This window comes from Formica exsecta, unplaced genomic scaffold (assembly GCF_003651465.1).
Source record: "Formica exsecta isolate Colony F162 unplaced genomic scaffold, ASM365146v1 scaffold245, whole genome shotgun sequence".
Taxonomy (NCBI): domain Eukaryota; kingdom Metazoa; phylum Arthropoda; class Insecta; order Hymenoptera; family Formicidae; genus Formica; species Formica exsecta.
The window spans coordinates 17,093-38,788 of record NW_021849727.1 but is presented as its reverse complement, the minus strand read 5'-3'; the positions used below and the strand labels follow the sequence as shown (position 1 = coordinate 38,788).

The 21,696-nt window shown below is 36.9% G+C and overlaps 1 protein-coding gene and 1 long non-coding RNA gene across 3 annotated transcripts in view; both read left to right on the top strand.

The window, feature by feature from the left end:
* The first annotated feature begins 1,806 nt into the window (after window positions 1-1,806).
* The window catches only part of LOC115236107 (tight junction protein ZO-1), a 27,597-nt gene continuing 7,707 nt past the window's right edge, over window positions 1,807-21,696 (top strand). Inside the window, exons 1-7 of the mRNA XM_029808319.1 lie at window positions 1,807-2,830; window positions 19,120-19,289; window positions 19,579-19,781; window positions 20,108-20,536; window positions 20,786-20,852; window positions 20,935-21,085; window positions 21,462-21,613. Coding sequence (XP_029664179.1) covers window positions 2,654-2,830; window positions 19,120-19,289; window positions 19,579-19,781; window positions 20,108-20,536; window positions 20,786-20,852; window positions 20,935-21,085; window positions 21,462-21,613 — 1,349 coding nt within the window. The 5' untranslated portion in view covers window positions 1,807-2,653. The remainder of the gene's footprint in view (window positions 2,831-19,119; window positions 19,290-19,578; window positions 19,782-20,107; window positions 20,537-20,785; window positions 20,853-20,934; window positions 21,086-21,461; window positions 21,614-21,696) is intronic.
* On the top strand, window positions 8,373-10,671 carry LOC115236108. 2 transcript variants are annotated; one of them, XR_003884135.1, is made up of 3 exons: window positions 8,373-9,043; window positions 9,139-9,405; window positions 9,793-10,671. It is a non-coding gene; the product is annotated as an uncharacterized LOC115236108 (long non-coding RNA). The 2 variants fall into 2 exon arrangements; XR_003884134.1 differs by having other exon boundaries at window positions 8,376-9,043; window positions 9,165-9,405.

Genomic DNA, 21,696 nt, shown 5'->3' with positions numbered 1-21,696 from the left:
TTAACCACATATTAATAAAAAATACTGACATTGTAACAAGTTTCATTAAAATAGCTTTTTAACTATATATGATCCATTGTAATTAACTTCTATAGATTACATTCTGTTAATTTTTTATTTTTTTTTTTAAGTTGTCATTTTGCAAGATTAAAAAGTGCTTAATATGAAAAAGGAGGTTTGCGAAGATTATATATGTAATAAAAAAGATAACTATATATGTTAATCTATGTAATAACAAATGTATCAACATATACTTTTGATGGGCGTTTTATTGTCGGCAATGAGATATCATGACACTCTATCTCATTATATTACAGACGGTCCATATTTGTCGCCATTGACGCAAAGAGCGTCAATACGGGCGAGTATAAATGAGCGTGTAATAATGTATTTACATTTTACATATGCTTAAAATAGAAATTATTCATTTATTCTTTGTGGGAGGTATTTCAATATTGTTGAAAAGTGAACGTAACATAGAATCGATTTTTTCAAGAACTATATTAAGGCACTAATAATTTTTGAATTATAATACATTAAAAGAGTTTATATGTTTACAGATTTAAAAATGAATAATAAAAATTAAGTTAATATTTAATTTGAAATCTATTTTAGAAGAATTTTTATTGGAAACTTTAATTATATATAATCACTATCACATGGCAAAATTCGAATATTTATAAAATATAATTTTAAAAAATAGCAAAGATATAACTTACAGATATTATAAAAGATAATTAGAATGGATCAGATAGAAAACCATTTTAATGAAATTTGATAAAATGCTAGTATTTTTTACAATATGTGGTAAATTAAATGAATATTCATAGAGAATGATCTCGGGCATTTCCATTAGGAGAAAAAAATGGGCAAACTATACAAAACATAACGCTACACTCTTTTCGTCATTTGTGGAATAAAAATGCGAAAAATGCGCGTTGTCTTTTTTGCGTATCTCAAACATACAGATATGCGCTAAAATATGAAGACCGTACAAACATATCTCGTCTTATTATCTTATCTATCTTCATATCTCGCTACTGAAAATATATCATAGCTTCATCGAAATACAACATTTACGATGCGATTACTAATGCAAAAACACAAAGATTGAATGGATTCAAGGAAAAATAAATTATATGAATTTTATGCAGAGCATGATGAGAGAGAGAGCGAGAGAGAGAGATATATGTTTTATTGCAGCATAATATCACACACATTTTACACTTCAAGCTACTCTCGATAATAATGCATTTATCATATTTAAATCGTCAGAAAACATTTTCGAATTTTTAAACGTAAATTTGATTATATTATCAGTCTAATCTCTTAGCGCTACTGAATAATTTATTTATTCCAATTATGATAACACGATGCCATAAAAATAAATTTTGGGATATATATGTATATTCAAAACGATGCAAATAACCATGCATTTTGAAATTAAATTGAAAAGGGATTCAAGTCAAAATTATATTGGGCTCTCTTTAGTAATTTTAGTTCTTCCGGAGGAAGTGCTTTATCTTCATTCTTCGTGTAGGTATGCGAACTTCAATTCGCGCGTCCTTTAACGGTGCATCCGGTGTAACCGATATCAATGCAACGAGAAGTGTGATGACCTCATTGAATCAAGATGAACACAATCTTTTATTTCCCGTAAAAGGCTTCCGAAGATATCGCAGTGATAGCGAAATGTTTATGTAGACAAAAATAGACACGAAATTAAATTACAGATACAAAATTATTATTTTTAAAAAGATAATTTACAATTAATCGCTGTGAGAAAGAAAGGAAATAATCTTATTCGTAATGCAAGACAAAAAGGAAAATTTTCGAAAAATCCAAATAGAGAATATTTAACTTTTCAATCATACTTTTGATTTTCTTATAATACATGATATTCGTTTCTTCATGTGGAATAACAATTGGAGTTTTTTATATCGTAGTATAATATTTTATATTAAGCAAATAAAAATCGTCTCCGTTCAATTATATGAATTAAGAAATATGTACGCTAAGTCATTAAACGTTGATAAGTAAATAAAAAAAAATTTATTTAGCCGCGAAACTTGATTTGCCAGTAACTCAATATAATTTCGAGTTAATTTTAACGATAGACTTGTGTTTTGTGATGTAAAAGTGAGGCAGACATTCGGTGGGGCTTCGCACGATCGATTAATCGAACGCGTAGGCCGCGTTGGGTAATCACAGAGACGATTTTAGAGCCGTTTGATCTGGGTGCATGTATCTGGTGCGTGTATCTAGTGTATGTACGACGATAAGCTATGAGCCGCCCCCATCACACATGGCGCACCGCGATGAGTAACTCCATCGACTTTGGCGTAAACGCGGCGGCGCGTTTAGTGATTTAGTTGGTGCGCATCGTTCAAGTGCATTGAATATTCGCGTCTCTCCCGACGCGTAGTCTCGCGAAATTAGTAACGTGTAACTCCGGTTAATCTTCCTCAATTGTTTGCGTCGTGCTCTCTAAAATGTACGATTAATCTTTTGTAACAATTACGTATAAAACAATGATTCTATATAAATATATGGATAATTAATCTGTTGACAGAGTTTGTGATCTTGGATCATCTTTGCTCTTCGCTTTATCGGCGTTGCGTTTGGATAACATTCGTGTGGATCTCAGAGGAGTATGAAGATTTTTCGCAGGATCTTTAGGAAGAAAAAGAAGAAGTACAAGAAATCTCGGAAGACCACGTCGAAGAAAAGGATCGCAAGCAGCTCGCACGATGCGCATTTACTAAGAGACGATTTCCTCTTCGGCACCAGTATCGCGAATACTTCGAGACGGCATCGGCGTAAACATAAGGTAAAAAGAAATGAAAATTAAATATCAAATTAACACGTAGATCAGCGCATTTATATTATGCTGACGCTATTGATTAAAATATTTATCTTGGAATATTATAAACTTCAACGACACGCACACTCTTCATCAACATCATTTTTGTGATTATATAACACTTTTAAGATACACAACTCACCTTGAGAACAGGTGTTGAAACGTATTGCGGTCATAAAGTTCCTCGTATAAATCTATTACGCCTTTGCGGTAAACTGAACGGCGTAGTGTTTTGTGTACACACGTCGCTGCACCCACGCGTATGTCATAACATGCGTGTGTGTGTGTAGCATTAAGTCGACTCGTTGAGGGACAGTCTATTTTCTTCTAATCTATCTGTGATATGTGCTATTATTAAGAATGGCAGGCCAATTGGATCTGTTAATAGACATCAAATAATTTACGGTAAATTTATTAATTACATCTTCAATATCAACGGACAAAGTTCAACTTTTTTTAATACGTTCTGGCGCGTTTTAATATGTTAAATATGTGAATTATCCATAATCTTTTTTTATACACGAAGAGGATATTTATTGTGAAAACGAAATGTGAGAGTTAAAGTTTAGCTCTAAAAGAATACGAGCCGCGATTTTTTCGCGTCATATTTACACGAGCCGGAGAATGGATTCCCGGCTATAATTTCACGGGAAGTGACCGCATAATCGGATATACGGATAGCGTTAGACGCGCACTTTTGATTGCACAGCAATTATCATGTGCGTCCTTTTTCTTTCTATAGAGTGATTAAAAATACGCTGCAAGTATATATTTGCATAAAGAGAAAAGAGTATTCTATAATATTTTATAATTCATTTATTTTTATTCAAAATCTAATACAAATATAAAAAAAAAATGTTTCCGCATTGCGAATTCTAAATTCCAATTTAGATAAGTCTATTTGTTTCATCATACAAGTCATATCATCGTATGAATACTTTTTTAAAAATAGGAATTTGGCAGAGAGAATATCACGAAATTTGAAAAAAGACAATATTTGCATAAAGCACTTCTATATCGCGCTTTAAAACTGAAAATGGAATAAGTATAACTAAACAGAAAAGCATTCTATGTGGACTGGATTAATTATTTATATCCCTATGTAAAAACAATTAGAAAAGAGAGAGAAGGATGAAAGTGTGATACTATGTCGTTGATGGAACGTTTCTAATCAGGTTTTGACAGGTGTAATATGCACATCTCGTGACTTTCCAACGATGCTACAGCTAAGTGCTAATGCGCTTTAAGAGTTTGTTAACACTTTCGACACTGCGTCTCTTTTTAAAAATCGCATTAAAGTGCAGGATGGACAACGGAATGGACAAGCGGAAATGCGTGGAGGCCAGTGCGACAGCTATACAATGTATCTCAGAAATTTCGATCTTAAAAAATAGTATAAAATCGTCAAAAAAAGACTGTCGTTAAACTGATATAGTATATCTCGAGTAATATTGCTTTATTACTTTTCACAAAAATATATAAATTTTGATGATATATATATATATATATGTGATATGAGTTGCATATTTTCGTATTTATATATTATATGAAAAAATATAAAATATTAAACACGTGAGATATGAAATTAAACATCTAATTACGAATAATCGGTTCATACATTCTTGTATTTATCTCTTTCCGGCAAACAAAAAAAATAAATTTGAAATTTATTAAAAAATAATAATTTAAAATATATAATAATTTTCGGTAAAAAATTTAAACAGCCTGTGCGAGGCGTGAGAGATGTTCAAATACGCACCACGCCCTCGTGTCGCCTTATCTTTCATCCGGTTACTAAGGTTGGTGCAGCTACCTGCCTGCGGCGACAGGTACCTAGATCTACCTGGGTTACAAGCGCACATTCCACAGGAAATGTCCTTACGATCGCTCAGCCGAAGTTGCCAATAAGTTCTTTTTGCCCGTCGCGGTTGACGAAAGATTCTTTTGCGTGTGAATGACGTTGCTGTTCGGCAAATCGAGCGTGCTTGTCGTCGTCATCGTCGTTACATTGCTTCTCGCATTTTATGCACTCTCGTCGTGCTCCCGCGCGGAATGCTGTGAGAGATTAATATAATCGATCGTCATCAGTTTTCATTGTGGGTTATTTATCATTATAATTTGATCTATTGATATTTATTTTATAGGGCATTTCAAAATCGAAAAAAATACGGATAAAGTGAAGTCGTTAATGAAAAGTTGGTAAAATTACCGGATTCTTAACGTTAATTTTGAGAGTAATTTACGTTATCGTTGATACACACCGTCCACATTTGCGTAAAAAATTCGTATTTACATATATATATATATTATATGAAAAAAAAAAAATATATTAAATTTCAAACGTGAATGTAGCACATGTGAGATATGAAATTAAGCATTATCTAATTACAAATCATAATCGGCTCATATATTCTTGTATTTATCTTTTTCAACCAAGTTAAAAAATAAATTTAAAATTTATTAAAAAATAATAATTAAAAATATATAATTCTTGGTAAAAAATTAACACGTTTTACGTAAGCGATTATCCTAAACCGATAACGTGATTCTGAAATCCGGTTTTCCTTCTGCGATACGACGTGCGGCAAAATTTTTCTGGATGCTTGAATCATGCGCTGGTGTCGTGTATATATATGTATCCACGAGCGTTTTACATTCCTAAACGTTTCCCTCGTGCTCGGTGCGACTGCAAGGTTGCTTATAACACGCTTTCCCCAACATTTAATCTTGAAAAAAATTCAAGTTTTATCTATACAATTTTTTAAAATTATTATTGCGTATCAAATTTGAATAATTTCAATTATTTTTTATATGAATCGTACACGATTTATCTAATGTGTTATACTTGTGTGATTTTGAAAAGATCTGTTGCTTTTTTTCTACAACTTTTTCTCGCGCTCTTCTATTTCGTCGATGTAGAAAAGTATTTAAACTTAAGACTACGATGAAAAGAATTCCATTGTTAGACCGAGATTCTCTCGGAACGTTCACTAAAATGTGCGTTTCATGCGCGAAACTTAGGCGTAGACGACGTCGTTTGCATTCCTCGTTTCGCGATAGCCTCCTCGACACGCTTGAAAAGTAGTACGGTAGCCTCTCCTCGTCGGATTTTCCCTTTCAAATCCGTTATCCGCGCGTCCAGATTCAACGCGATGGTTAAGCAGATTCATACGTAATGAGGCGAGTACTGTGGGAAACGCGAGCGTAATTTTTCTCATTAGTATAAAATGCGAGCGTAATCTACTACGATCGCAACGGAATGACTCTGCGGTAATTTGTTTTAGTGATCTCGTGATCTCACACCGAGAGAGAACGCTTTTATGAAACTTATGAATCATCGACTAAGCCTAGCTTTCCTATCGCGTTAAATGGAAATATGACAGCTGCATTAGAACAACTTTCCTCTTAGAAATATGCCAGAATCGTCTGTTTAATTCTAGAAAGAACGATAGTGAATTGACAGAATTGTATCATGGTATTTTTATAGTAAAGTAAAATTTTTATTAAAAGACAATCGAAGAAATTATTTCCAAATAGCAGTGTATTACGATGTAAATTACAATATCTCGATGTAAGCCTTTACAGCCAGACATTTTGAGACTTTGATGGTTTTATCGGATTTTAAGCAATAATTTTTTGAGTGTATGATATATCGTAAGAATGTAGATGAGAGAGAAGACGAGTTTTATATATATAATAAAAAAATTATTATTAATCTATTTGTATTGATCTCTGTGCTTAACATTTTACGCATCGATTGATCTTTGAACTAGCTATATGTCGTTAAAAAATTTGAGGCATTTCTTCCAGCATACATTTCTCTCATCGTTCAAGGTCAACTTTCATTTCATTTATGAGATCATAAGGGGTTTGCTCTTTTCAGCTGCATCTCTTTAAACTTTCTATATTTAATGCAGCGTATTTATTGATGGCAAGGAGGAGAGAGAGAAAAAAATTGCAGTAAAATATGGAAAATATGAAAAAAATATGGAAGTTAAAATAGAAATTATTGTATATTGTTTTTGTTAATTAACTCATCGCACAATTATTATATTTTTTCTATTACGAAAATTTAATTGGCAATTTCTTAGAATGAGGTGTTTCTCAAATATTTCAATATCAATTTACTTTCTGTGTTTCTATACATATTTAATCCTTTGATCCAGCATCATTCTCTTCGACGAATGCATAAGTCTGTTACTCTTTTCCGCCTCTTCTCCATTTTTTGTCGCTCTCTCTCTCTCTCTCTCTTCCCCTCCTCCCTCTTTCTTTGGCTACATCCTAAATATGTATTCATTTTAATTGAAACGCAGAAAATGCTGAAAAAGAAAAAAGGGCAGAAGAGGAGGGGAACCGGAATTTCACGTTCGCGATGATTTTGTATCCGTACGTCTCGTCCCGGTCGCGAAAGCTCTTAAATCGCGAGGACAAAGAATAGAGAAACGGAAAGCGGATACTTAGGGGCCGCGCGACAAGCAGAATTCCAGCTGGTGTAAGGTGTGTCATATTCCAGTTAATGATCTCTCTCGTAGAGCCTGGCCCCGCGTGCGTACACACGACATACGACGTACCAGGCCTCTACGTACGCATACACCCACGAGCACGTACGTATACACATTCATACGGGCAAGACGTTCGTTGAGGAACGACCTCTGCTTGTAGTCTTGCCAACTAAGCGAACCGACCAGGCAAAACCGGTGTCGAGTGCCCGATCCTACCCTCCTTGCTCTTCTCTCCTTTCTCTCTTTCCGCCCCTCTCCCCTCACCGTTTCCCTACTCTCTATCGCTCTCTCCCTCTTTCTCTCTCTCTCTCTGTCTCTCCCCATTTCTTTCTCCATCTCTCGTGTGTGTTAAACATCGCCGTCCCTCCCTCCTACCTTCTCCTCGCTCCGTCCTTTTGCGTCCCTGCAGTTCTCGACCGATTCTACAGTCGACTTGACGATAGAGAAACCGAACGCGTTTGTCGCCAGGACTCTCGCGCCCCGGCAAAAGGACATTCCTCCGTCCGTTCCTCGGTGTATCGTTCCCGAAATATTACCGATCCCGCGCACCTTCGGGAAGAGGTAAAGAACGAATCTTCTCGCGACCCGGCCCCGTCTCCCTGCCCGCTGCGAGGATCGGCGTGAGCACGCGAAGGCCGTGTGCACGCGCGTGCGGCACGAGAGAGTCGACGCGAATCATTCGAGATGCACGCGCGCGACGTGCATCCACGCCCGCGAACGTGTCGTGTCGTGCGTGCCAATCCGTCGTCGTGAGAGATGCCGATATGTGCGAGGGAAACTTACAAGGAATTGATACCCGAATCGCGCCCAATTTATCGTCACAAGTGATGTCGCATAGTTGTTGATTCACGTGCGAGGATAACGTGTACGATCGCTATCAGAGACGCGTCAATTCTCCCATAGCGTTTTGAAATCTTATAATTTTATAAGTTTGTGTGAATTGTGAGCTTTCAAAGCTAAAGAGTGTTTTTCGGTTTTGTTTTGTTTTGTTTTTTTTTTTTTTTTCGGTTTTTTTTTGTTTTGTTTTTTTTTTTTTTTTTTTGCTGTGGTGACGATTAAATCGACGAGCTCTAGGTAAAGACGAGCGAGGTCGTCTCGGCGATTTAAATCGCGATCCGGTTTTGTGGTGGTTTCGTTTCGGGCAATCGTAGCGCAGGTAGCCGGGCCGGGAACCTGTTTGTGTGTGTCGACGGCCTTCAGCGAGTTTTTGGAAATGCGCTTCCGGTCGTCGTAGAGTGCGGTATATTTTTGTGCGGGAGGAACGAGAGAAGCGAGGAAGGGTGGGGGCAGGAAAGAAACGACGAAGGAATTTTGCGGAAAATTGTGCCATTGTCGTGATAACTATACATACGGTGTTTAGAGTAGTCTCGTCATATCGGAATCGCTGAATAGACAAGAACTTCTTTCTCGTATAATGCTGATAATCAACAATCGAATCGACGATTTCGCCTCTTTTTAAATTTCTTTGTCATTTCAGCTTAGCCTCTGACAGAGATTTTTTCTTCTTAATACGGAATTATTTTCGCCGCAACATTATATTAACAAGATCTATGAAGACTCGCAAATATAAAACGCAAAAAGAGAAAAATCCTGGAATTATACACGATTCGAAAACAGCTGATTGGAGAATAATTGATTTATAACTCGGGGAACACATGGATTCACGATATGATCGATGGTAAAAATATTTCAAGAATATCTTGATCTCTGAACATTCGTTATTGTTTCTGTGAAGATTTATAACTTTCTTTTCTTTCTTCTTATATTACATAGATTTTTGATCGAGAGTCTATTATAAGCTTGCAGATTATCGAGAGAACGGATTCGAGATCGAATGTACGGCGAAGATTCGCAGTGATTTCGAAATTGAACGCTTCACGCTACATCGCGTCTGATGCGAGGGAAAAAAAGGCGCCGACGACGACGACGACGAGATTGTATATCGAGAAGCTATAGCTACGTGACCGAGCAAGGCAAACCGGAGCGAGTCTCGCGGAGAACGGAATGAAGAAGGGAAATTCGCGACGAGGAGAGAAACGGGTTAGTCGCGGACCACGAGATTCGCGTTGAATCGTCTCAATATTCGTTTGAGAAAATTCTGATCCGGTCGTTTTGCGAGAGAGAAAGAGAGATGGACAAGTTACAACCTGCGCGAGAAGTTTGTTCACGTGGAATTGTGGAATCTCGTCGTCTGAAAAAGAAATGCACACGCGGTAGAAATTGTGAAATATTACCTCAACGAATATTTATCAATTCTAGAATTAATATTTAAATTAATTTTTTTTTATTATTTTTATATCAGAAATTCTCGCGTTTTTTTTTCTCCCCAAAAAGAAAGCGGTTCAAGATTATTTAGCCCACACACAGGGGTAAAAAACTCCCCGCGCTGCTTGTTCTGCGAATTTTACGAATTGTGTCTAATTCCAGGATTCTTCCTTTGAATGTTATGCATTTGTGTTAGGATAAGAGAGAGAAACTCAAAGTTTAAATATCAGAGGCGAAATTTAAAAAGCGGCAAACACTCAGCTTGATGATTGATTATCGGTATTATACAGGGATATATATCGAGCAAGAACCAGAGAAAGGCAATGTACAAATTGATTTCTGTAGATTTTAAAGCAACATTCTCAAGATTACACTTTCTACATAAAGAGCATTAAGAAGCACTATATCAAACGTCAGTTAAAACAATTGTATTCTTTCCTTTTTAACGGAAAACATCGACGACGAAAAGAACGAAAGAAACGCCTTTCGAACAATAAAAGTGCAACGGTTTTCTTGACCAGCTTAACAAAAGGAGGACATCTTTTGTCACGTGTTAACATCGGTCAACGGTCTCACTTTGAACGAGCAATCTCGTCTTTACGCAAGAGACGGCGATCCATTGATTGCGCGTTCACCGCATATACGGTATGCATGATGCGTTTGCGGCGGAGTTGCTTGCGACACGTTTATCCGACACGACGCGATCCTGCATGATACACCTGTGAAGACGGGGGGTTGTTCGAGGAGGAAGGGATGCAGAATCTCAGATCGCGGATCGGCGGAAGTGTGCGGCGAGGGAGCGACCCGTGAGAGAATCGTCCTCTTAGACGCGTGCGAGAGGATAAAGGAAGAGACGTCACCCTCTCTACGGTACGCAGGATGGACAGGAGCGATAACAATGTCGTCGGGGTCGGCGGCGGAAGCGGGAATGGAGGCAGCGGCGGCACCGGCGGCGGCTGTCACGTGGGAAACTCCGGATCCCCGCCAAACTCCATCTCGTCGACCCACGGCACCGTGCTCAATTCTACCGGCGGGCTCGACGGTCAGGTAGAGCATCCCGAGATCTTTAGGCTCGATATCAGGGTTGATATGAATATTCGGAAACTATCGTTTGAATTATTTAAATGAATTTGAATTCTTAAAATCACAACTGGTTCGTGTTCTAGAGTTGTCATCGCGAGAAGAACGTTGGTGAAAGATCGTACTCTAACGTGGAGTTATTACATAACATACGATTTTATTATTATATTGTCAATTAATTGTAAGGTACAATAAGAACGCGATTTGCCGGACAGCCATATGTGAGCCGACATCGATGTGGCCGGATGTGCCTGATCATATCCCTCATTGTTGTAGTCGATAATCACGTTACGAGTGTCGCAAATGTCAAACTTGCACGATCGTCAGTGAGCGAACATGTTTTGTGTGCATAATATATATAGGTACATATGTATGCGTACGTTAATATATGGGCGGAAAAGAACTCATTACTCAGATTGTCGAAAAGATTATCAATAAATTAATTAACATTCATATATAAACAAATAGTCGTGTTGTATAAACTACAAAGTACAGTAAATGTGTAGCATAAAGGCACTTTAGTTTTTGGTTTTTTTTTTTTTTTTTTTTTTTTTTTTTTTTTTTTTGCTGTGGTGACGATTAAATCGACGAGCTCTAGGTAAAGACGAGCGAGGTCGTCTCGGCGATTTAAATCGCGATCCGGTTTTGTGGTGGTTTCGTTTCGGGCAATCGTAGCGCAGGTAGCCGGGCCGGGAACCTGTTTGTGTGTGTCGACGGCCTTCAGCGAGTTTTTGGAAATGCGCTTCCGGTCGTCGTAGAGTGCGGTATATTTTTGTGCGGGAGGAACGAGAGAAGCGAGGAAGGGTGGGGGCAGGAAAGAAACGACGAAGGAATTTTGCGGAAAATTGTGCCATTGTCGTGATAACTATACATACGGTGTTTAGAGTAGTCTCGTCATATCGGAATCGCTGAATAGACAAGAACTTCTTTCTCGTATAATGCTGATAATCAACAATCGAATCGACGATTTCGCCTCTTTTTAAATTTCTTTGTCATTTCAGCTTAGCCTCTGACAGAGATTTTTTCTTCTTAATACGGAATTATTTTCGCCGCAACATTATATTAACAAGATCTATGAAGACTCGCAAATATAAAACGCAAAAAGAGAAAAATCCTGGAATTATACACGATTCGAAAACAGCTGATTGGAGAATAATTGATTTATAACTCGGGGAACACATGGATTCACGATATGATCGATGGTAAAAATATTTCAAGAATATCTTGATCTCTGAACATTCGTTATTGTTTCTGTGAAGATTTATAACTTTCTTTTCTTTCTTCTTATATTACATAGATTTTTGATCGAGAGTCTATTATAAGCTTGCAGATTATCGAGAGAACGGATTCGAGATCGAATGTACGGCGAAGATTCGCAGTGATTTCGAAATTGAACGCTTCACGCTACATCGCGTCTGATGCGAGGGAAAAAAAGGCGCCGACGACGACGACGACGAGATTGTATATCGAGAAGCTATAGCTACGTGACCGAGCAAGGCAAACCGGAGCGAGTCTCGCGGAGAACGGAATGAAGAAGGGAAATTCGCGACGAGGAGAGAAACGGGTTAGTCGCGGACCACGAGATTCGCGTTGAATCGTCTCAATATTCGTTTGAGAAAATTCTGATCCGGTCGTTTTGCGAGAGAGAAAGAGAGATGGACAAGTTACAACCTGCGCGAGAAGTTTGTTCACGTGGAATTGTGGAATCTCGTCGTCTGAAAAAGAAATGCACACGCGGTAGAAATTGTGAAATATTACCTCAACGAATATTTATCAATTCTAGAATTAATATTTAAATTAATTTTTTTTTATTATTTTTATATCAGAAATTCTCGCGTTTTTTTTTCTCCCCAAAAAGAAAGCGGTTCAAGATTATTTAGCCCACACACAGGGGTAAAAAACTCCCCGCGCTGCTTGTTCTGCGAATTTTACGAATTGTGTCTAATTCCAGGATTCTTCCTTTGAATGTTATGCATTTGTGTTAGGATAAGAGAGAGAAACTCAAAGTTTAAATATCAGAGGCGAAATTTAAAAAGCGGCAAACACTCAGCTTGATGATTGATTATCGGTATTATACAGGGATATATATCGAGCAAGAACCAGAGAAAGGCAATGTACAAATTGATTTCTGTAGATTTTAAAGCAACATTCTCAAGATTACACTTTCTACATAAAGAGCATTAAGAAGCACTATATCAAACGTCAGTTAAAACAATTGTATTCTTTCCTTTTTAACGGAAAACATCGACGACGAAAAGAACGAAAGAAACGCCTTTCGAACAATAAAAGTGCAACGGTTTTCTTGACCAGCTTAACAAAAGGAGGACATCTTTTGTCACGTGTTAACATCGGTCAACGGTCTCACTTTGAACGAGCAATCTCGTCTTTACGCAAGAGACGGCGATCCATTGATTGCGCGTTCACCGCATATACGGTATGCATGATGCGTTTGCGGCGGAGTTGCTTGCGACACGTTTATCCGACACGACGCGATCCTGCATGATACACCTGTGAAGACGGGGGGTTGTTCGAGGAGGAAGGGATGCAGAATCTCAGATCGCGGATCGGCGGAAGTGTGCGGCGAGGGAGCGACCCGTGAGAGAATCGTCCTCTTAGACGCGTGCGAGAGGATAAAGGAAGAGACGTCACCCTCTCTACGGTACGCAGGATGGACAGGAGCGATAACAATGTCGTCGGGGTCGGCGGCGGAAGCGGGAATGGAGGCAGCGGCGGCACCGGCGGCGGCTGTCACGTGGGAAACTCCGGATCCCCGCCAAACTCCATCTCGTCGACCCACGGCACCGTGCTCAATTCTACCGGCGGGCTCGACGGTCAGGTAGAGCATCCCGAGATCTTTAGGCTCGATATCAGGGTTGATATGAATATTCGGAAACTATCGTTTGAATTATTTAAATGAATTTGAATGCGGGTTTCCTGTTTTTCAAAGTACTTGAAGAATACCAAACCATTTGCCGTGATACAAACACACGTTAATAAAATTCCTTAACTTTTTGTTTCATCTTTATTATATATAATATTTGTGTAAAGAATTTAGATATCGAAAAATCTCCAAATTAATTGTAAATAATCACTGATTTATCGCACGTTACATTTGTTTTTATTATCGTGTTACAATAATATGATCTATCAGAGAAAAGAAGCGGAGAGGAATTTGTTGAGATGTAACACTGTTATTCTTTATCATCTATTCGAGTCAGGATGTATGTAGTATCTGATCGAATCATGGGATCACAGAAATAACTTCGCTATTCGAGGGCGATAACTCTGTCATTTGATACCGGGTATTGGATTATCTATCGATCGGCGCTTTCTCGCATAGAAGGGGGGATCTCGTAACACACGTGCTCTTAAGTGAGATTCATAAGCCCATCTGGCTAAATTTATCACGGCGAATTGTACGGAATTCGCGCGCTTTTAACAGCGAAACGCACGCTCGGTTCATTATTCCCTCTTCAACGAAATCCAATTATCGTGGCGGACGGGTGAGTACCCGTGATGATTATCATTAATTCAGTTGGTGTATATTTTGACGAAAACGCGCCACGGGAAAATTGGGGAATACACGAGGCTCTCCGTGGAATGCGGAGTATAATTACTTTATTGTATTATGCTTCCATGTGCGTAGGAAATGAATTATGAGTTTTAATTAAGCGATACCGTCTTCTAATTGCCGGTTAAACGTTATGTCATTATCCGCCCGTATATGCGAATTAAATCTGTTACTCTATTTTTACCGATGCATATCATATTAAATTTTACATTTATTGCAATAAGAATTTAATTTTACTATCGTTTCAATAATTAATTAAGTTGATAATTTTATTAATAATACCATTAAGAAAAAAGATATATAATTTATAAAATATATATATTTGATTTTATCTGTTTAATATTCTTTTTTATCAAGCAAAACTCAAGAATCTTTCGGGATAAAATAGGATCTCCAACTTTCGTTATCGTTATTTACGACAAATACGATAACGTATATTTAAGATTTACCCTTTCAACTAGATCGTTTTGCCATTTGTTGCGCAGGATATATACTTGTCACTAAACATGGTATTATGTGCGTACGTGCGCTCTTCTTCATATTTGCATAATATTATCTTACTGTTAAATATACGATAGAGACAACTGTGCTTATATATCTGTGCTTGGCATAGTTGAAGGATGAGGTAAGAAGATGATGTAAAATGTGTCTTTCGACATAATATTCTTATAATGAATCAATGATAATGTATGTGTCAATTGTGTATCACTATTTGCGCAAACGAGACATCTGCATGATGACGTTGGCATAGAAAATGGCCAGAAGATGGAATACATTATATTATATATATCAATCTTTTTAAAAAATATTTTTATCTTGCTATTATTATTATCTATTATACGTGAAATGTAAGCGCACACATAAGAATTAATTGGAGGGATATAATTAATTAATTTTTGAATGGATTAAAACACTAAACAATTGTCTTTCAAATTACTATATATTTGCGATGATAAAAGAGGAATAACCGCATACAATACGTTTTAACGTTATATATATATATATATATAGACAAGAACTTCTTTCTCGTATAATGCTGATAATCAACAATCGAATCGACGATTTCGCCTCTTTTTAAATTTCTTTGTCATTTCAGCTTAGCCTCTGACAGAGATTTTTTCTTCTTAATACGGAATTATTTTCGCCGCAACATTATATTAACAAGATCTATGAAGACTCGCAAATATAAAACGCAAAAAGAGAAAAATCCTGGAATTATACACGATTCGAAAACAGCTGATTGGAGAATAATTGATTTATAACTCGGGGAACACATGGATTCACGATATGATCGATGGTAAAAATATTTCAAGAATATCTTGATCTCTGAACATTCGTTATTGTTTCTGTGAAGATTTATAACTTTCTTTTCTTTCTTCTTATATTACATAGATTTTTGATCGAGAGTCTATTATAAGCTTGCAGATTATCGAGAGAACGGATTCGAGATCGAATGTACGGCGAAGATTCGCAGTGATTTCGAAATTGAACGCTTCACGCTACATCGCGTCTGATGCGAGGGAAAAAAAGGCGCCGACGACGACGACGACGAGATTGTATATCGAGAAGCTATAGCTACGTGACCGAGCAAGGCAAACCGGAGCGAGTCTCGCGGAGAACGGAATGAAGAAGGGAAATTCGCGACGAGGAGAGAAACGGGTTAGTCGCGGACCACGAGATTCGCGTTGAATCGTCTCAATATTCGTTTGAGAAAATTCTGATCCGGTCGTTTTGCGAGAGAGAAAGAGAGATGGACAAGTTACAACCTGCGCGAGAAGTTTGTTCACGTGGAATTGTGGAATCTCGTCGTCTGAAAAAGAAATGCACACGCGGTAGAAATTGTGAAATATTACCTCAACGAATATTTATCAATTCTAGAATTAATATTTAAATTAATTTTTTTTTATTATTTTTATATCAGAAATTCTCGCGTTTTTTTTTCTCCCCAAAAAGAAAGCGGTTCAAGATTATTTAGCCCACACACAGGGGTAAAAAACTCCCCGCGCTGCTTGTTCTGCGAATTTTACGAATTGTGTCTAATTCCAGGATTCTTCCTTTGAATGTTATGCATTTGTGTTAGGATAAGAGAGAGAAACTCAAAGTTTAAATATCAGAGGCGAAATTTAAAAAGCGGCAAACACTCAGCTTGATGATTGATTATCGGTATTATACAGGGATATATATCGAGCAAGAACCAGAGAAAGGCAATGTACAAATTGATTTCTGTAGATTTTAAAGCAACATTCTCAAGATTACACTTTCTACATAAAGAGCATTAAGAAGCACTATATCAAACGTCAGTTAAAACAATTGTATTCTTTCCTTTTTAACGGAAAACATCGACGACGAAAAGAACGAAAGAAACGCCTTTCGAACAATAAAAGTGCAACGGTTTTCTTGACCAGCTTAACAAAAGGAGGACATCTTTTGTCACGTGTTAACATCGGTCAACGGTCTCACTTTGAACGAGCAATCTCGTCTTTACGCAAGAGACGGCGATCCATTGATTGCGCGTTCACCGCATATACGGTATGCATGATGCGTTTGCGGCGGAGTTGCTTGCGACACGTTTATCCGACACGACGCGATCCTGCATGATACACCTGTGAAGACGGGGGGTTGTTCGAGGAGGAAGGGATGCAGAATCTCAGATCGCGGATCGGCGGAAGTGTGCGGCGAGGGAGCGACCCGTGAGAGAATCGTCCTCTTAGACGCGTGCGAGAGGATAAAGGAAGAGACGTCACCCTCTCTACGGTACGCAGGATGGACAGGAGCGATAACAATGTCGTCGGGGTCGGCGGCGGAAGCGGGAATGGAGGCAGCGGCGGCACCGGCGGCGGCTGTCACGTGGGAAACTCCGGATCCCCGCCAAACTCCATCTCGTCGACCCATGGCACCGTGCTCAATTCTACCGGCGGGCTCGACGGTCAGGTAGAGCATCCCGAGATCTTTAGGCTCGATATCAGGGTTGATATGAATATTCGGAAACTATCGTTTGAATTATTTAAATGAATTTGAATGCGGGTTTCCTGTTTTTCAAAGTACTTGAAGAATACCAAACCATTTGCCGTGATACAAACACACGTTAATAAAATTCCTTAACTTTTTGTTTCATCTTTATTATATATAATATTTGTGTAAAGAATTTAGATATCGAAAAATCTCCAAATTAATTGTAAATAATCACTGATTTATCGCACGTTACATTTGTTTTTATTATCGTGTTACAATAATATGATCTATCAGAGAAAAGAAGCGGAGAGGAATTTGTTGAGATGTAACACTGTTATTCTTTATCATCTATTCGAGTCAGGATGTATGTAGTATCTGATCGAATCATGGGATCACAGAAATAACTTCGCTATTCGAGGGCGATAACTCTGTCATTTGATACCGGGTATTGGATTATCTATCGATCGGCGCTTTCTCGCATAGAAGGGGGGATCTCGTAACACACGTGCTCTTAAGTGAGATTCATAAGCCCATCTGGCTAAATTTATCACGGCGAATTGTACGGAATTCGCGCGCTTTTAACAGCGAAACGCACGCTCGGTTCATTATTCCCTCTTCAACGAAATCCAATTATCGTGGCGGACGGGTGAGTACCCGTGATGATTATCATTAATTCAGTTGGTGTATATTTTGACGAAAACGCGCCACGGGAAAATTGGGGAATACACGAGGCTCTCCGTGGAATGCGGAGTATAATTACTTTATTGTATTATGCTTCCATGTGCGTAGGAAATGAATTATGAGTTTTAATTAAGCGATACCGTCTTCTAATTGCCGGTTAAACGTTATGTCATTATCCGCCCGTATATGCGAATTAAATCTGTTACTCTATTTTTACCGATGCATATCATATTAAATTTTACATTTATTGCAATAAGAATTTAATTTTACTATCGTTTCAATAATTAATTAAGTTGATAATTTTATTAATAATACCATTAAGAAAAAAGATATATAATTTATAAAATATATATATTTGATTTTATCTGTTTAATATTCTTTTTTATCAAGCAAAACTCAAGAATCTTTCGGGATAAAATAGGATCTCCAACTTTCGTTATCGTTATTTACGACAAATACGATAACGTATATTTAAGATTTACCCTTTCAACTAGATCGTTTTGCCATTTGTTGCGCAGGATATATACTTGTCACTAAACATGGTATTATGTGCGTACGTGCGCTCTTCTTCATATTTGCATAATATTATCTTACTGTTAAATATACGATAGAGACAACTGTGCTTATATATCTGTGCTTGGCATAGTTGAAGGATGAGGTAAGAAGATGATGTAAAATGTGTCTTTCGACATAATATTCTTATAATGAATCAATGATAATGTATGTGTCAATTGTGTATCACTATTTGCGCAAACGAGACATCTGCATGATGACGTTGGCATAGAAAATGGCCAGAAGATGGAATACATTATATTATATATATCAATCTTTTTAAAAAATATTTTTATCTTGCTATTATTATTATCTATTATACGTGAAATGTAAGCGCACACATAAGAATTAATTGGAGGGATATAATTAATTAATTTTTGAATGGATTAAAACACTAAACAATTGTCTTTCAAATTACTATATATTTGCGATGATAAAAGAGGAATAACCGCATACAATACGTTTTAACGTTATATATATATATATATATATATATATATATAATAAAATATAAACAATCTCTCTAGATCTAGATAGAGGAAAGCTTGATGATAAAAAATTCTATTATAATGGATTATATAATGATATTGTTTGTCTAATTATTGATGAAATTTTTGCATTTTTGAAGATTATCATAATTTTTTGTCTTTTAGACTGCAGACAGAGGATGGGAGATCCATCACGTTACAGTCACAAGAGTTCCCGGTTACGGCTTTGGTATAGCTGTGTCAGGAGGTCGCGATAATCCTCATTTTACTAATGGTGATCCAGCGATCGCAATCTCCGATGTGCTGAAAGCTGGTCCAGCTGAAGGAAAATTACAGTACGTTTATTGTACAAGTAAAATTAGTTTTTTTTAATGCTTAATACTTAAGAAAGACGAAGCATACACACACACATTTCTTCTCTTTTATATTACATTAAAAACATTTATTTTTCTTATATTACAATAAGTACTTTTAACTTTTGACAAAGTATTATCATTTTGTAGAGAATTAAAAAGAAATATATATCCGCATTTTTGTACTGTTTTTTTAATAGTCTATTTTTTGTTGACTTTCATTGTTTATTTTAATTTTGATATAAGTAAAACTAATATTCGATTTATACAGAGTTAATGACCGTATCATCTCCGCCAATGGGGTATCATTGGAAGGAGCCGATTATGGGGCTGCCGTGCGGGTCCTGCGGGATTCCGGTTCTACCGTTTTGTTGGTTGTTAAACGAAGAGCTTTTTCGAATTCACCCGGTTGCTTAGGCAGCGTTGCATCTCAGAGTCATCGACTCACGCTCACGCGAAACAATAAGAAGGATGGTACGTATAATTAGAACACCGCATAACAGTCGCACGTCGCACAATGACCAAAAATTTGAACAATGTCTGATGTTTAACTGCCGAGACATCTAACTTTGGAGAAGAGAGAGAGAGAGAGAGAGAAAGAATCTAAAACAATTATATTAATTTAACTTATAATTAGAATTTAATTTATAGAATTTAGAACAAATAGTTTAAAATTTTATTAAAAAAGAATTTAATTTAATCAAATTTTTATAATTTATTTTTTTATTTTCCTTTTTTCTCGCATCTTTATTTTTGCTGTAAAACAAGATATGTGACAATGATGTTTTCACGATTTCTAGACTTTGGCATAGTGCTGGGATGTCGATTATACGTAAAGGAGGTTACGCGAGAAAATATCGGAGTGAAAACTGGGGACGTGTTAACCCGAATAGGCAGTGTCGCCGCCGATAATATGAGTCTGAAGGAAGCTAGAAAGCTGATGGACCAGTGCAAAGACAGGCTCTCGATTGTAATTACACGGGACAGCTCATGTTGCCACGTACAGCAGCAAAGTAAAGGGGATAGCGGTGAATATCTGTCGGGTGCGAGTTACAGTAGTCAAAACTTGTACGTTCCGCCACCTACGAGGCAACCCTTGGATGATAAGAGTAATCTTGTGCCGAGGGGTCGTTCGCGGGGTCCGCTGATGGACGTGTCTTTGAGTCAACTGGATCTACCAGCTACGCCCACTGTGGATCCACCCAGGCCACCTCCGCCCAGACCAGAAGGTATGTTTTGAAGATGTTCTAAAATAATGGAAGTTATATAATAAATGAAATTATAAATATATTTGTTTTATTTATATATTATAAATTTTCACTGTTTCTTTGTCAACTAAATTTTGAATCAATTTTTTTTTCTTTATCGAGAAATTTTGTTGAGTGTTATTTTCATTGAAAATTTTATTCGTAATTTTTAATATTATTTATTTTTGTTATTCTATTAAAGTTTTATTAACATACTGTTTTCTTTTATAGATTATTACAGTACGCGCAGACAACTGTACGATGAAGATTCGGTTTCACCTCGAACAAAGCAGCCCATGTAAGTTAATCATAAAGTATCATTCAATTTTTTTAATGGGTCTCTTCTATCTCACATGCAATGTTTCCTTTAATATTTATAGGCCGGATCCTCGATTTATTACTTTTCAAAAGGAAGGATCCGTAGGGGTGCGATTAAGTGGCGGCAATGAAACCGGGGTCTTTGTGACTGCAGTTCAAGCGGGAAGTCCTGCGTCTCTTCAAGGTCTTCAGCCAGGAGATAAAATCTTAAAGGTCAGTTACTCAATTTACATCGAGCATACATCAAAATTTACCCTACATTCAGACAAATTAGACAATGCTTAGAATCCATATTATTGAGAAGTTTAGAAATGATAAAATAAATCAAATATAAGCGAAATCAATATTATCAATAATAGGTCTAATAATATACTTATGTTTTTATCTAAAAACTTATCTTATTGAAATAGTAATAATCCGAATTTAAAAATATTGGAATATATTTTATTGGAGTAAAATGCACACAAGGAGCATATATTTAGATAATAGTTTGCTTAGGACACAAAATTGTACAGATTCTAGAAAAAAATTTGATTTTTACAGATAGATATTGTGATATATAATTACATATGTAAAATTGTTACCACAGATAAACGATATGGATATGAAAGGAGTGACGAGAGAAGAGGCTGTGCTGTTTCTTCTTAGCTTACAAGAACAGATCGATCTTATCGTACAACATCGACGTCAGGAATACGATCAGATCATTGCATCGGGCAGAGGCGATTCCTTTCATATAAAGTAAGTAACATTTATACATGATATATATAAATTACTCTATAATCTTTGAATACTAATTATATTAACAATTATATATATATATA